This window comes from Octopus bimaculoides, chromosome 21, assembly GCF_046866305.1.
Source record: "Octopus bimaculoides isolate indiv1 chromosome 21, ASM4686630v1, whole genome shotgun sequence".
NCBI classification, from domain to species: domain Eukaryota; kingdom Metazoa; phylum Mollusca; class Cephalopoda; order Octopoda; family Octopodidae; genus Octopus; species Octopus bimaculoides.
Window position 1 is genome coordinate 11,764,409 of NC_142948.1, and position 15,000 is coordinate 11,779,408.

General features: G+C 33.7%; 1 protein-coding gene across 2 annotated transcripts in view; it reads left to right on the plus strand.

The window, feature by feature from the left end:
• Positions 1-15,000, plus strand: part of LOC106883108 (glutamate receptor ionotropic, kainate 2-like) — a 251,853-nt gene that overhangs the window by 129,340 nt on the left and 107,513 nt on the right. For both annotated transcript variants that reach the window (XM_089338811.1, XM_089338813.1), the window contains exon 7: positions 4,635-4,736. In XM_089338811.1, coding sequence (XP_089194937.1) covers positions 4,635-4,736 — 102 coding nt within the window. The remainder of the gene's footprint in view (positions 1-4,634; positions 4,737-15,000) is intronic.

Below are 15,000 nucleotides of genomic sequence, written 5' to 3' on the forward strand. Positions count from 1 at the left end.
TCATTATGTCTTCTAGCTTTTCTTATCTTCACTTCAGAGAATTACATTGAAGCAACTTGCATACAGATTATGCATATATTATACACACCATTTTAGCATACTATAGAAATATAGATTTTTGCCAAATGCTTCATTCATTTCTTACGTACTACTGTTAACCGTACAAGTACCATCCGGTCAAGCATATTGTAGTCTGTAAATTTTTACAAATAAGCCTTGGTGGTCTTAAAGACTCACTGGTTTCTTTACAACATATTCGAGGGCTACCAAAAATGAAGCGGAAACTTTCTCTATGGGAGAAGCCTTTTGTAGTTCATGCAACCACTGCTACAAGCCATTTGATGCAACCCTCGGTCATCAATATGCCGACTGGCGTCACCGGGTGTGGTCCTACTGCCACGTAGTGCGTCTTTGTTTTGCTGTGCTTCTCTCTGATCGTCGATTTTTGGAATGGTTGAAACGAAGGAACAGCGTGCTTCCGTGAAATTCTGTTTTCTGTTGGGGGAAAAGGCGGCCGAAACAGTAATTATGCTTCTAACAGCTTACAAGGACGCTACTATGAGCAAAATACAAGTTTACGAGTTGTGTTTACGATTTATGAATGGTCACTTGTCTCTTCATTACCAACCTCGTCTAGAGTGACCGTTAACTTCTTGAATGAATGAAAACATCATGACAATTCATGAACTGATCTTGGAGAAATTGATGAACTTGTTGATATGACTGGTGTGTCCTGGATCTCCTGCTAACGAATTATGAGCGAAGAATTGCGAATAAGAAGAGTTGCAGTAAAATGTGTGCCTCGCTTGCTCACGGAAAATAAATAGCAGTCACGGCCGAATGCGTGTCGTGAACCGAATGAAAAGTCAGAAATTAATCCGGATCTTTTTTCGGAGGTCATTACTAGTGACCTAAGCTGGTGCTAGGGATTGTGCAAATGCAGGAGAGGTGAAGAAAATAAGGACGGAGGCATTCAAAGGCACGACTCGACAAGAGTTCCAGCACTGCTTCGAACAGTGGAGAACGCGTCTGGACCGATGCATTGCTTCAAATGGAGAATATTTTAAAAGCAATATAAGTGTAAACATATAAAACTAAATGTATAAAGTAATATTGCCAAATTCCTGTTTCTTTTGGGTACCCCCTCGTAAATAGGTAGCTGTATCATCGCATTACATTATTTTCGTTAAATCCAGCTAGAATAGAACGAATGAATGACGAATACAATATGTATTACTTAACTTTGTTTAGTTAATTCATCTATTAATAAAATCAAGTATAAGTCTTTTTGAATATACTTTGATTCTCATATCAAAGTACTTTCATTATTGTAAATGTAAGGATTCAGATATATCGAATGATGGCTATAATCCATGAAGCTCTTTTTGTTTTGCTCATATCAGAGGAGTTTGTAAAATTAGCTTGGTTAATGTTTCGTTTGAACTGTTAAGGGTTAATAATTGGCTGAAATCCATGAATGGTAGAGAAACCATTTTAAAATGCTGAAGCTCTCTTTTATGTTTTCCTCATATTTAATTTAAAATGGATATCGTGTTGTATGTGTGTGCGTTGTATTTTCTTTTCTGTGAACACGAAGGACAAGGTTGGGATTTGTCTGAAAATTATTTCAAGTAAAAACAAAACTAAAGCAAAATATAATGAAATGATAATGACTGCTTTGATGGTTTGTTTAATTGGCTACTTCTAACGACTGACCTTTCATATAAACAAATTCAAGTTGGAAATAATTGCAATACACCAAAAGAGAGTAAAAACACAAACCAAAACAAAAGAAACATAGAAAGCAAACAAAAAATTAGTCAATTACTCCAACTAATAATACAAGTATTAATGATGATGATGATGATGATGATGATTATAATATTAATTGTAACACTAAAAACATCAACAATATCAAAAATTATGATAATAATAATAATAATAATAATAATAATAATAATGATAATAATAATAGTAATGATGATGATAATAATAATGATAATAATAATAATAATAATAATGATAATAATACTAATAATAATGATGATGGTGATAATAATAATGATAATAATAATAATAGTAATGATGATAATAATAATAATGATAATAATAATGATAATGATAATAATAATAATAATAATGATGATGGTGATAATAATGATGGTGATAATAATAATGATAATAATAATAGTAATGATGATAATAATAATAATGATAATAATAATAATGATGATGATGGTGATAATAATAATGATAATAATAATAATAGTAATGATGATAATAATAATAATAATGATAATAATAATAGTAATAATAATGATAATAATCTAGACAGCTTTTAATGTTTCCTGTAGTGAATGAAGTTTGATTCTTTTTTTTACCAATATTGAAGCCGTTTTCCCTTTGAATAGTGAATATTTCTTTTTGTTCTATTAATTTTTTTTTTTTTTTTTTACTAAATATCTAATTCTAGTAGAAGGTCATCCATGTCATCCGCCATAAAATATTAATGAATTATATTCTTATTACAGATATTTTATACGTCAGACATTTTTATATTACATTAAATTTGCTGTCAGAATGAGGGATTTTTGCTATTCTTATATCCATTTCACGTACTGAATTTGTGACGCTCTGAGGGGAAATTACATAATCAAACATTAATAATTATATCTTTGATCTCACACCGTTTGGTTTTAAAATGAAAAAAGGAAAAAATGCCCAACGAATATTCTCTATATTAATAATAAATACATACTTTCATCATCCATAATTGCATTATAATAAAAGTAAAAACAAAAAAAAACAATAGATAAAATCTGGGTAAATAGAGTATGCAAGCTTTAGATAAATGTTATAATACAGCTGAGTAGAAATGTAATTTAAATTTCCTTTGACACATAGTGAGCAATATAAAGAATGATTTAGGTATATTAAATGGAAATTCATGGATATTTATATTCAGTTTCACTAAAAATAATTGAATATATAAAATATACAAATATAATAATAAAAAAATGCATCTCTAGGGGAATATCAAATACTATATGGCAGAAATATTTGAGTATAATTTTTATTGAACTTCATACGTATGCCTTATAATTTGTCAGGATAATACTTCAAATCTATCAAAATTATCCTGTAGATAGAAGCGAAAACCTCAAATTCAACTTCTGTAGTTCATCATTTTGAGATTAACGCAGCAACTGGCGTGGTCTATTAAATTTCTCTCTAATGATATCGGTTATATTGATCTCAACAATTATGCGATTGGAGAACTGATGCATTATTCTGTCGCCTATTATATTTCGTCATCCAGTTTTCCTATTGCTGGTTCGAATTGGCACTGGAATCTCGAAATTGTTTGAGGGATACGTGACCATATCGACATATCCTCTTTAAGAAAAAAAAAAAAAAACTGAATCGCTTAAATGCTTGATGCTTAAAATTTCGTAGACTTTGGCATTCCTGTAAACCAGTGGTTCCCGAAAATTCCTTGCCCCCCCCACCACCACCACCACTCGCTACCAAAAACATAGACCACTTTCTGAAGCAAATTCAAAACAACTGTATTTCACAAATGAAACTTAATCTAATTAACCCATTATTTTGTTATTTATAGATCTATCGCCCCCATTGGGCCACCCCATAATGACCCCACTTTTCTTTAACGCCCCCCTCCCTGGATCTTCCCACAAGTACTACCCAATTTGGAGGCCCACTGCTGTAAACAGAATCAGTATTAAATACTTTACTGTATTTATATAATGTTTCTAAGATCTTTGATTCTCCTCCGACAAATTTGAATTGTGTCTTTTTTTCTATAATGTACAAGATTTAATCACTAACCTTCATCCTTCTTTAAATTCGAATCGTAGCAGTCTTAATCAGATACACATCGAAATTCAATTAGAAAGTCTAATGGGTCTCTATGGCTGTCACAACATCGCGAACTTCCTAAATAGTTACTGCATTATTCACATACGTAATAATTCTACATTTCATTGGCTGTTTTAGTGCAAGGCTATATCATATCGTGCACATATTTTTGTATGTTATTATAATATCCTTCAATAATTCTAAGTATACGTGTTATATTAATGATATTAGCATCAATAAAATTAAGTTAAGTTACATGGCTCAAGGATCACTTTCCTGCACCATTGAGAGGAGTGTGTCGATTTTCTGGAGTTTGGTGTTCAAGTTAGATTGTACATGTACAGGTCGGTTTAATGTGTGAAGAAAGGGAATGGAACAAGCGTACAGGACTGAGAAAGATAAATATATAACTGGAAATGTATAGATATTACTAATTTTATTTTCTCGCTACATTAAGGATATTGTGTATAATCTAAGTACATAAGTTTAAGAAATGCTGTATTACTTCTGACACGGATATGATCCAGTATTGAGTTTCACAAGGAATATTAAGAATATGCTACATCCTTCATTCCGCTACATGCTTCATCCTACGTACGATAGCAAAACATTTATTAGTGTTCGTTTTTAATATGACTCATTTATTGTATAACGAAACTCAGTTACTAGGCCAAAAGAATAACTTGGGAAAATGATTCGATAGTTACTTGTCTTCTTAAGACATGTTTTAATGTGTTGTTTTGTGTTCAATCTAGGTTCAGATGCGTGGTCTGTCAGGAAATATAAAGTTAACGAACGGTCGACGAATGGACTTTTCCTTGGATATACTGCAGCTAAAGGAAACTGGACTACGTAAAGTAAGTAATGCACAAAAGTGCCATTAACTCTTCGTTTCATTCAGATGACATTTGTTGATATCCAAATTGGCATTGATATTCAAATCTATTAGTATTGTTGCTGTTCTCGCTGTTGGTTTTCGTATTGCCTTCACCTTCGACGTCGTCATCGCTGACTTTGACGTCGTTTCCATTACCGCAAACATCATCTCTCCGTTTCCATCGTTGTCTCTGCTGTCACTGTTATTCATTTATATTTCATATAGGCGCAGGAATTAATGTGTGGCAAATAGCTTGCTTCTTAACCACATGGTTCTGGGTTCAGTCCCACTGCGTAGCACCCTGGGAAAGTGTCTTCTACTATAGCCTCGGGCTGACCAAACCCTTGTGAGTGGATTTGGTAGACGGAAACTGAAACAAGCCCGTCGTATATATATATATATATATGTGTGTGTGTGTGTGGGTGTGTGTGTGTGTCCGTGTCCGCAACATCGTTTGACAACCGATGCTGGCGTGTTTAAGTCCCCGTAACTTAGCGGATCGGCAAAATAATAAGTACTAGGCTTACAAAGAATAAGGCCTGGTGTCGATTTGCTCGACTAAAGGCGGTGCTCTAGCATGGCCGCAGTCAAATGACTGAAACACGTAAAAGAATTAAAGAATAAAAGAATATTATGAACCAACAAGTAAGCCTCTACAGTAAGGAACGAGATATTAGAAATAGCAGTTAAATGCACCTCAAACAAAACGTACTGACTGTTGAGGATACACATTGGATATTGTGTGTGTATGCAATATATATTATATACTTTATTATTAAAACTGCAGGATCTTTTTTAAAACGGGGGCCACATTTTTCATTAACGAAACACTTTGAAACTTGGAACACTGGTAGAATGTGTCATATAAAACATCTTTTTCTCTTAGTCTTAAAAAAAAAAAAAATCCAAAAATTATTTCATGTTAAAGTTGTCGTATTTCTGTAATTTCAACCAATCACTGACGTCCATTCAGCCGATATACATTAAGTGCCGACTACATAAACAAACGATTCTGAAACAATTAACCCTAACTCTAACCCTAACCCTAGGGTTAGTGTTAGGGTTAGGGTTAAAGCAAATTTAAATTGAAAAAAGCAAATAAATCGAAGGTATGGAGATAAAATACGCTTTACATCGCTTAATCAGCCAAAGGAGTAAATGTAAACAACTGAATACTTGTCAGTGATTGGTTGAAATTATCGAAATAAGACAATTTTTTTAATGAAATAAATTCGAATACAAAAATATTTTTCTGTTCTATAACACAAAATAGATAAGTATACGAAGTTTGAAAGTCTTTCGGTACCAAAAACACTACGTAAAACATTAATGAAAAATGTGGCCCCCGTTTTAAAAAAGATCCAAACTGCAAAACATCGCAGCCAAATCTGAAAAAACTGCTACTCAGAGTTTCACGTTCCCGTTCGAAACTCTGAGTAGCAGTTTCTTGGAATACGTCTGCGATGTTTTGCAGTTTTAATAATTAAGTATATAATATATATTGCATACACACACAATATCCAATGTGTATCCTTAATAGTCAGTACGTTTTGTTTGAGGTGTATTTAACTGTTATTTCTAGTATCTCGTTCCATACAGTAGAGGCTTATTGGCTCATAATATAACTAATTGAAGTAAGAGGTCTTTATTTGCTTTCTCATTACTTGAACAAATAATTGGCAATGATTTTAACACTATATGATATATTAAGAGTAAATTAAATGTGAACACACTCCTCATAAATTCATGTTTATGTTCGCTCAAGTTTTAAGTCTTTGAAACGCATGAATCAGTGTTCATTGAAGCTGACATTTTTTACATCTACTTCGCAATATAAATTATCTGAGAATATTACGGCCACATCATTCATAACACAATATTACAGAAGCCAGGAATGTCTGGTTAAAACACTCGGTCTGCCACCACTTAGTGCTGTTCGAGATATTCAACACGTGACGTTGAACTTTCGACAAGTAATTAAGTATTTTCTACGATCGGTGCACACTGGGGAATAGAATATATTCGCAGGAGAGTTTAATTAAGAGAAATACTGCAAAACCTATATGCATGCAAATGGTGCGAAACCACTATGATATTTTGGGTTATTGACTGACGAAAAACAACCAACTGCGAATAGTCCGTGAATCGCGTCGTTGGTTAAATTTCTCGTCTGCTTTCGTCTAACTTTTTCTCCTTGTTATGCTCTTTCTGTTCAAGCCTTAATACATACACACATACATTCAATCAACCGTATACGCACACGCACACATGCGTGTATATACATATATATACATATATATTTACGTAAGCACACACACACACACACACACATATGTATATATATATATTTACATACGTAGATACATATATAAATACATAAAATATATAAATGCGCCATTTTTTTAAAAACCTAGCCAGGCTCATGGGCCCGGTTTTCCGGTTTCGATGGCGTATGTGTTCCGCAGCTGGACGGGACGCCAGTCCATCGCAGCGTTACTCCTATTTGCCAGCTGAGTGGACTGGAGCAACGTGAAATTAAGTGTTTTGCTCAAGAACACAACGTGTCGCCCGGTGCAGGAATCGAAACCACAATCTTACGATTATGATGTAAATACATAGATACATGCTAATATGTTCTGCGTACTTTATGTATATATGTTCGTGTGTGTGTGTGCGCGTGCGCGTAAAGAATATGAGTGGTTTATTCCACTGATGATCTAAACCAATAGGTACGCTGCGTAAGTGCTATATTGGTCATCTGCTAGGTTCCAAGTTTACAGTTGAAGCTGGAATTGAGGATCTGTAGTAGACTTCTGAGTCAGCAGATATATATTAAATGAAAAGGAAAGCAAAACCAAGGCAGAACGGGCATCTCAGCCCATTTAAAATATTTAATTAGAGTAAGGTGAATAAAAAAAGGGAGAAGTAGAAGTAATTAATGTCTTACAGCTGGGATGCCCTACACTGGGTACACAGTATATAGAAGAATAAAACACTAGATAGAAGAATAAAGATAGCAGAATAAAGTCCACAGCTCATCTTGTTCTCGAGGCTATTGAGGTTTGTCTGTATTTCCGTGAAGAAATAACCCATTACATATAATCCCAAGTAAGTCCAGGCAGTACTTTGAGTGATGAATTCAGATTGAAGGAATAGATCTAGCAGTTTGCGTGTAAGAAACATGAGCAGCATGGGTTTATAATGTGGTCCCCGTAAATTAGCGGTTTGGCAAAAGAGGTCGACAGAATAATTACTAGGCTTGCAAAGAATAATTCCCGGGGTAGATTTGCTCGACTAAAGGCGGTGCTCCATCATGGCCGCAGTCAAATGTCTGAAAAAAGTAAAAGAATAAAAGTGTGTATATATATATATATATATATATATATATACATACACACACACACACTCACACTTTGTTGTGCTCAATATATACATACATACATACATACACGTATGTGTGTTAAAGCATCATGCTTCACCGCAGGAAATTATTACAAGATGTAAATATCAGTGAAAGTCCGGGTTACTCTTTGAATGGAGTCCTTGGAAACTAAGTCATTAGTTCATTTGAATTATAAATACCTTCTATTCACTCTGGTCATCATAAATGCGATGAATCGGTTATTATGCTATTCGAAATATGGTAGTTTCGACGAATTGACTTAGTACTGGTGTATTATATTCATTTATTTTCCATTATGTGTTGCTATCCTACAACAATATATATTAACCTGATTGCATTTCCTCATTGAGGTTTTATCTTTAACAAAAACATGCACAATGACACTTGCTCACCCATTTACACAGAAATATGTATACACTCTCCAGCACCACACACACATATATACATAAAGGAGATGATTTCCCTACTCGAAGGCGGCGAATTGGTATATCAATACCACGTCGACTTAGCATTTTCATGTTCCGAGTTCGATAAAGAAAATGTAACACTAGTCTACCAGCGCCCTCCCCTAAAAATGTTATGTGTAGTTGAAATGATTATTTCCTTAAAAATCGATATGATTTGTATTCCAAATTAGAATATGCTACATCTCTAGCTACCGTTTTAATAATCTGGGAAACATAGATATGGCTCCCTTAATAAGAAGCGTGATTTGCTCTAACGTATTGTTTGCGTTATTGAATTGTAATGAATTTTGTACGGTCATTTTCTACCGTTTTCACAAGTGAACTCCAAATATGTGATTGTACTTTTTTTTTATTGAGGAGTCAAAGGAAAGATTACACGATTGTTTGGGGCTAAATCTAATCTGTCATCCACTTTTATAACCGTATTTAAACCGGATTAGCCTTTAGTAAAGTATTCCATTTTGCAACCACTAAAACCTGTTCTCAATCGCGACCCCCAGCTCCTTTTCTAGTACTGTCATTTAATGTAACACTGGTGGGGAGATGAATCAGTGCTGCATCTAGCTGTCGAGTGTCCATCATTAACAAGACCAAATAAGGTCGAAATCACGTTAGCTGGAGGTCTCGGCGCTGGAGATAGCAGGGGATCTATCTCTTCGCTATTGCTATTAACACAAGTGTCAATAAGATAGTTTCTCTCTTGGTAACTACCGTAGTATAGTCTGTTCTAACAGAACATCGGTGTTTAAGTGGGAAAAAAATATTACTTATCGGTATGCACACTGCCTGTGTCTCTAATATATTTCCGTTGGATTAAATTCTTTCCTCAACCAGCCTTGAATACTTCACAAAAGACCATAACTTCCCATCTGAATAATCAAATATAAAACAGTCCCGGTAAACATAACGCCTGTCTTTGAAATTCATCGTGTTCAATGTCAGATTACTTTCATATCTTTGAGCATATAAAATATTCACCGAGGAATACGCGGACAAAGAAACAAATAAAGCTATTGCGCATCTCACACGAGCTTATATTTTGTATAAGTGACCAAACTCATGAGATAATCAATATTTTCTTGTAAATTTTAAAATTACGCAGTTATAATTCTAATACGAAACTTATGATTTCGTAATATATTCACGTCAAGTCTCTCTCTCTCTCTCTCTTCCCTCTCTCTCTCTCTCTTTCTCTATCTTTCTCTTTTTCTCTATCAATCTATTTATCTATCTAAGTATCTATATATCTGTGTGTGTGTGTGTGGGGGGGGGTATGTACGTGCGTGTGTGTATAAATGCGTAGCGTTTATTTTCTATCCTTCGACTTGTTTCAATACTGCCGCCACGTTCGGGCACCGCCTTGAAGGATTTAGTCAAGCAAATCGATCCCAGTAGTTAATATTTTAAAATATTCTATTGGGGATATAAACAAACCATCACCTTTTGTCAATTGCTGGAGGGGGAGCAAACACGACCATAAATATGCATACACACACGTATGTATATATATATATATATATATATATATATATATATATATATATATATATATATATACACACACAGTAATCCCTCGACTATCGCGGCAGTTAAGTTCCTAAAACCCTGAAATAGTTGAAAATCCGTGAAGTAGAAACAGAAGTGCACTGCATTTTTTTATTATTTTCATAATTTGTATACATTTATTTTATTATAAATGCAAAACAACACCACGGAGGAATCGACGTAAGCTTAAATAAACCACGATAGGTGGACCGCGATAGCTAACTGAGATACGTCGAGGAATTACTGTATATAGACTTCTTTCAGATTTCTTCAGCCGAATTCACTCTAAATGATTGGTCGCTCCGGGATTTTGGTAGAGGACACTCGACCAAGGCGCGACCCAGCGGAACTGAATACGGTACTGCTTCTTAAGGGGAGAGAGTGCTTCTTAAGCAGAGAAATCGCTTCCCGGTTAATTTCATCTAACGATGACGAATCTATATCAATGAGTGGAGAGCATACATATACTTCAATGTAAAGCATTTAATTTTTTCGACTTCCCATCGCAAGGTCTTAAACTGGTGGCCATGTACAGCACTATTTCAGACTCTTATTCAGCTTGTCAGTACGATATAAAACGCGATTAAAACTTAAGCTGAACTGAATTTAAACAGATCTATTTCTTTCTATTCCTTTTAACAGTGAATTTATATGTATATGCATATGTGTGTTTGTCTGTCTGTATATATGTGTATGTATATGCTTGTGTGTGTATGTGTCTGGTATGTGCCCGCATATGAGTAATGTATGTGCTAAGTTTATAATTTTATGATAGTCTAAGGTTATGCTACTTCATCATATATATATATATATATATATATATATATATATATATAATCATACATCTTTGTGAGTATGATAGCGTGTGTGTATACGGATAGATAAATAGCTGTGTTCGCTAGAGAAATGAATGGAGGCGAAATGTTTGAATTTCCGAGATCCTGTGACGATAGAGATACCTCAAAGGTTGATTAGCTGAAATGACTTCAGGAGATAAACGAACACGAATCACGAGGCCTTGTCATTACCGACGGCATTATCTATAAAATTGTAGCGAATATCTTCTCCATATACATGTAATATTTTTTAATCTCCCGAAGCAATTTCGTGTAATTAATCACGCAATTCTGCAAGTAAGATTTTTCACTAAACTCGACGTAAATTTCCAACAAACTTTCGATTAAAATCATAGTGTCTCACTGATTTTTATGATTAACAGGATTTTCGGTCAATGAAGAATTATATAAATTATCATGTAGCACAAAGTTTGGTTTTGATTCAGTTTTCCTGCTACATGAACAAAGCTGACCTACGTTACGTAATGTTATATGTTACATCACTTTGCTAATGAAAGAATCTATTTTCGCATAACACATTACTTAAAACATTATATCAATTGATGACAAATCCGCTTTGGTTTTGACGAAACAAGTGAAATACGCCGTAGAAATCACCCAAAACAGTTTACATCTTAACTAAACGCAATCTATTTGTTTAGGCTTAATGGAATTGACCTCCTGATTCAATCATTTTAAGGTACTAGCAATGTTCATTGATTAATAATTGAATTTGAACGCGTTTTTGTTCTACTGATTGTGCGAAAACAATATTCCAAGGACAAATGGCAATGACTTGCAATGTAAGCATTTTGAAACTAACACTGACTAGTGAATGCGCATTAAATCTATTCTTATATGTACACGTACACACATGATAAACACACACACACACACACACACACACACACACACACACACACACACACACACACACACACACACACACACACACACATACATACATACATATCTAAACTCACACAAACGCACACGTGTATATATTTATGTGTGCGTGTGCGGTTATGTGCGTGTGTCCAAGAGTGAGTATATATATATATATATATATATATATATATATATATATATATCACGCACATGTATATATATGTATTTGCGCGTGTGTGCATATGTATGTACGTATGTACAAATATATACACATATATACACATATTTATATGCATAGATACATGCACATCTATGTGTGTGTTTGTGTGAGTGTGTATGGATATATATATATTTATTTATATATACACACACACACCTGTACAGTGTATAAATATACATGTGCACACATATATGTGTGCGTGTATGTGTAATCATATTGCCTGAAGATTAAACGTTTAAATATAATAGTCTTTTTAATTACTACTTTTAACCACAATCTAATATTTATTCAATTATCAATATTAAAATTAATTATCGTAAAATCTGCCAGCGTCTATTGATAATATATGAATGGGTTAGTTAAAAAGAAAGTCACCAAAAAGGAAAGTTTCCATTCAAATAAACTAATTTTATTCTGACAATTCTGAGAATATTAAACTGAAATTATTTTATATTCTACTCGATATTTTCACTTAGCAGTCAATGCATTGCATCAATAAGCTTCATTCACCTGAATGAAAATAGTTCAGTGAATAAATTTCTAGCTGCTAACGTTCTGTTGCTTTATCATTGTCTTTTGAGCTCCTCGCAGAAATACTAATAATGTCCACAAGACATTTTCAACTCCTGGTTGAATACGTTGCATAAAACTTAATGACACGGAGTTCAGATGAGCGTAAAAGACGAAACAAATTTACCATCCTATTAATTATTAAATGCTCTAGGCCCTGCCCTGACTCAGGAGATAATGATTATATGTATATACAAATATACACACATATACACACTTACACATATATAGATATTTACGCAGTTACACACATATACGGAAACAAACAGTATATTTATACATATATATATATATTTGCGTTGCATATATATATATATATATATATATATATATATATATATATATGTGTGTGTATATATATATATGTGTGAGTGAAAGGGGTGACGGAAAGAGAGTAAGTATAAGAAATCTAGTTTGGACACAAAAGGAAGTGCAAGTCGCGAGGAGTTCGTGCCTGGCAGCAAAAGGATTTTTAGCAAACAACCGATTCATTTACTTTTTATCGAATTATTAATTAAGAAACGTATAGCTGCGCCTTCTGTCGGTGAATAGAGATTCGATGGTTGCATTCGCCATAACAAATGACGTAGGCCCAAAATATTCAACATGTGGGGTTTCAGAGAAAATAAATTAACGGGAAGACAAATTATTCTATTATGGTACTGTATTTTCTGAAACAAGTATCATTCTCAATATCACACACTGCATTTATAGTAACTGTATAGGAAACTGTTTCTGTGAATGAGAAAACTTCTTTGATATACTCCTACTTTCAAACTTAAAGATATGGAAATTGTATAATTTCAATAGCAACCCAAATATTGTACAGGCAATGTAAGACAAAGGAATCCAATACATGTAGAATAAGGGAAAAGGGGCCTTTCAAAAGAAGAAATAATTTGACTTGAAAATGTGCATGATTAAAAGCTGAAGTCATTGAATACAGCTCAAGCTATGATATACTAAATAGATTCAAATATTAGCAACACCCTGTAAATTTGGTGTTTAATAAGCGACTGCAGATTGCGTACGTCTAATGTGGATAAATTGAATGGCTTCAGACGAGAAGGAATTGAGCAACGTCAAAATTCCAAATTGTCTGGTTTAACTTATACGAACTAAACTGGTAACGAAGAAATCTCTGAAGACAGGAATATCAAATATTTAGTAGAAGTTGTCACTTTATAGAATAATAATAACCAAGACAGCAAAGACATAGAAATTGAAAGAAAGGAGTTATCAGCATCATAGGATAAAGATAATAATCTGAGAAAACATGAATGTGAAAAGATTTTGGCATCATTGTGGACAAAGAATCTAACAGTGAGGCCTTTTCAAGTAATTTGAAGTTATCTATAGTTCGAGTTGTAATTAAACGACTTTAATTATTAATTAATAATTTTATAACTGCGTTTAACCTTATATATTTTGATTGATTTAATGGCGTCTTTGATGTAATCATACGCATTAGTCACATCACGTTTCATGTAAATATCAGCGTTTCTGAATCATCTTATTTAATTTATTTTGTGTAAGATATATAAATAGGTTCAATATGCTGACACGTTTAATCGTTTAATTCCTTTAATAAGGGTAGACATTCAAGCTAATTTGAAATGCTCCCTTGCTCATATAATCTTATCTACCAAGCAGTTTTCGATTATAGATTTTGCAACAAAATTTACATGTATCTATATATTACGACCTATTTAATGAAGGGCGCATATAGACGAGTACATTGCGTGTACGTGTGTATGAATGTTTGTGTGGATGTATATATGTATGTATGTATATATCTATATATGTACCACGTATGTATGTGTATGTGTGCATCCGTTCCCTCGTATAATTAAATGTTTACCGGAATAAATCGGTGTTGTGCCCATGTGTGTCAAAGAGCAGCTTGCGCATTGCAGAAAACAGATCGATATTGTAAATACCAGATTTAAATTGCAGCGATCAATACGATCGTGAAAGAACACTTGATGAGGAGGACTGAAAGATCGGTTACAGTGCTATGGTTGAAACCGGTAACAGGAAAATATATATAAAATATGTTGAATGTTTGATGATGTTGCTATACGCTTGTTGTATGTTTCCACGTCACTACTGAAGAAGACCTGTGGTCAGGCAGCATTCAGGTATGCCCATCCCATTCGTTTATCTGATATAGCATATAGAGAAAATATCTAAATATTTCAAACTTGCTCAATTCGGAGGGTATTTCTTCATGGGTTTTCACATTTGTCTCACACTTTTAATATAAGCGGCTTGCTTCATAATTACATGTTTTTGGGGCTTAACCAAACTGTGCG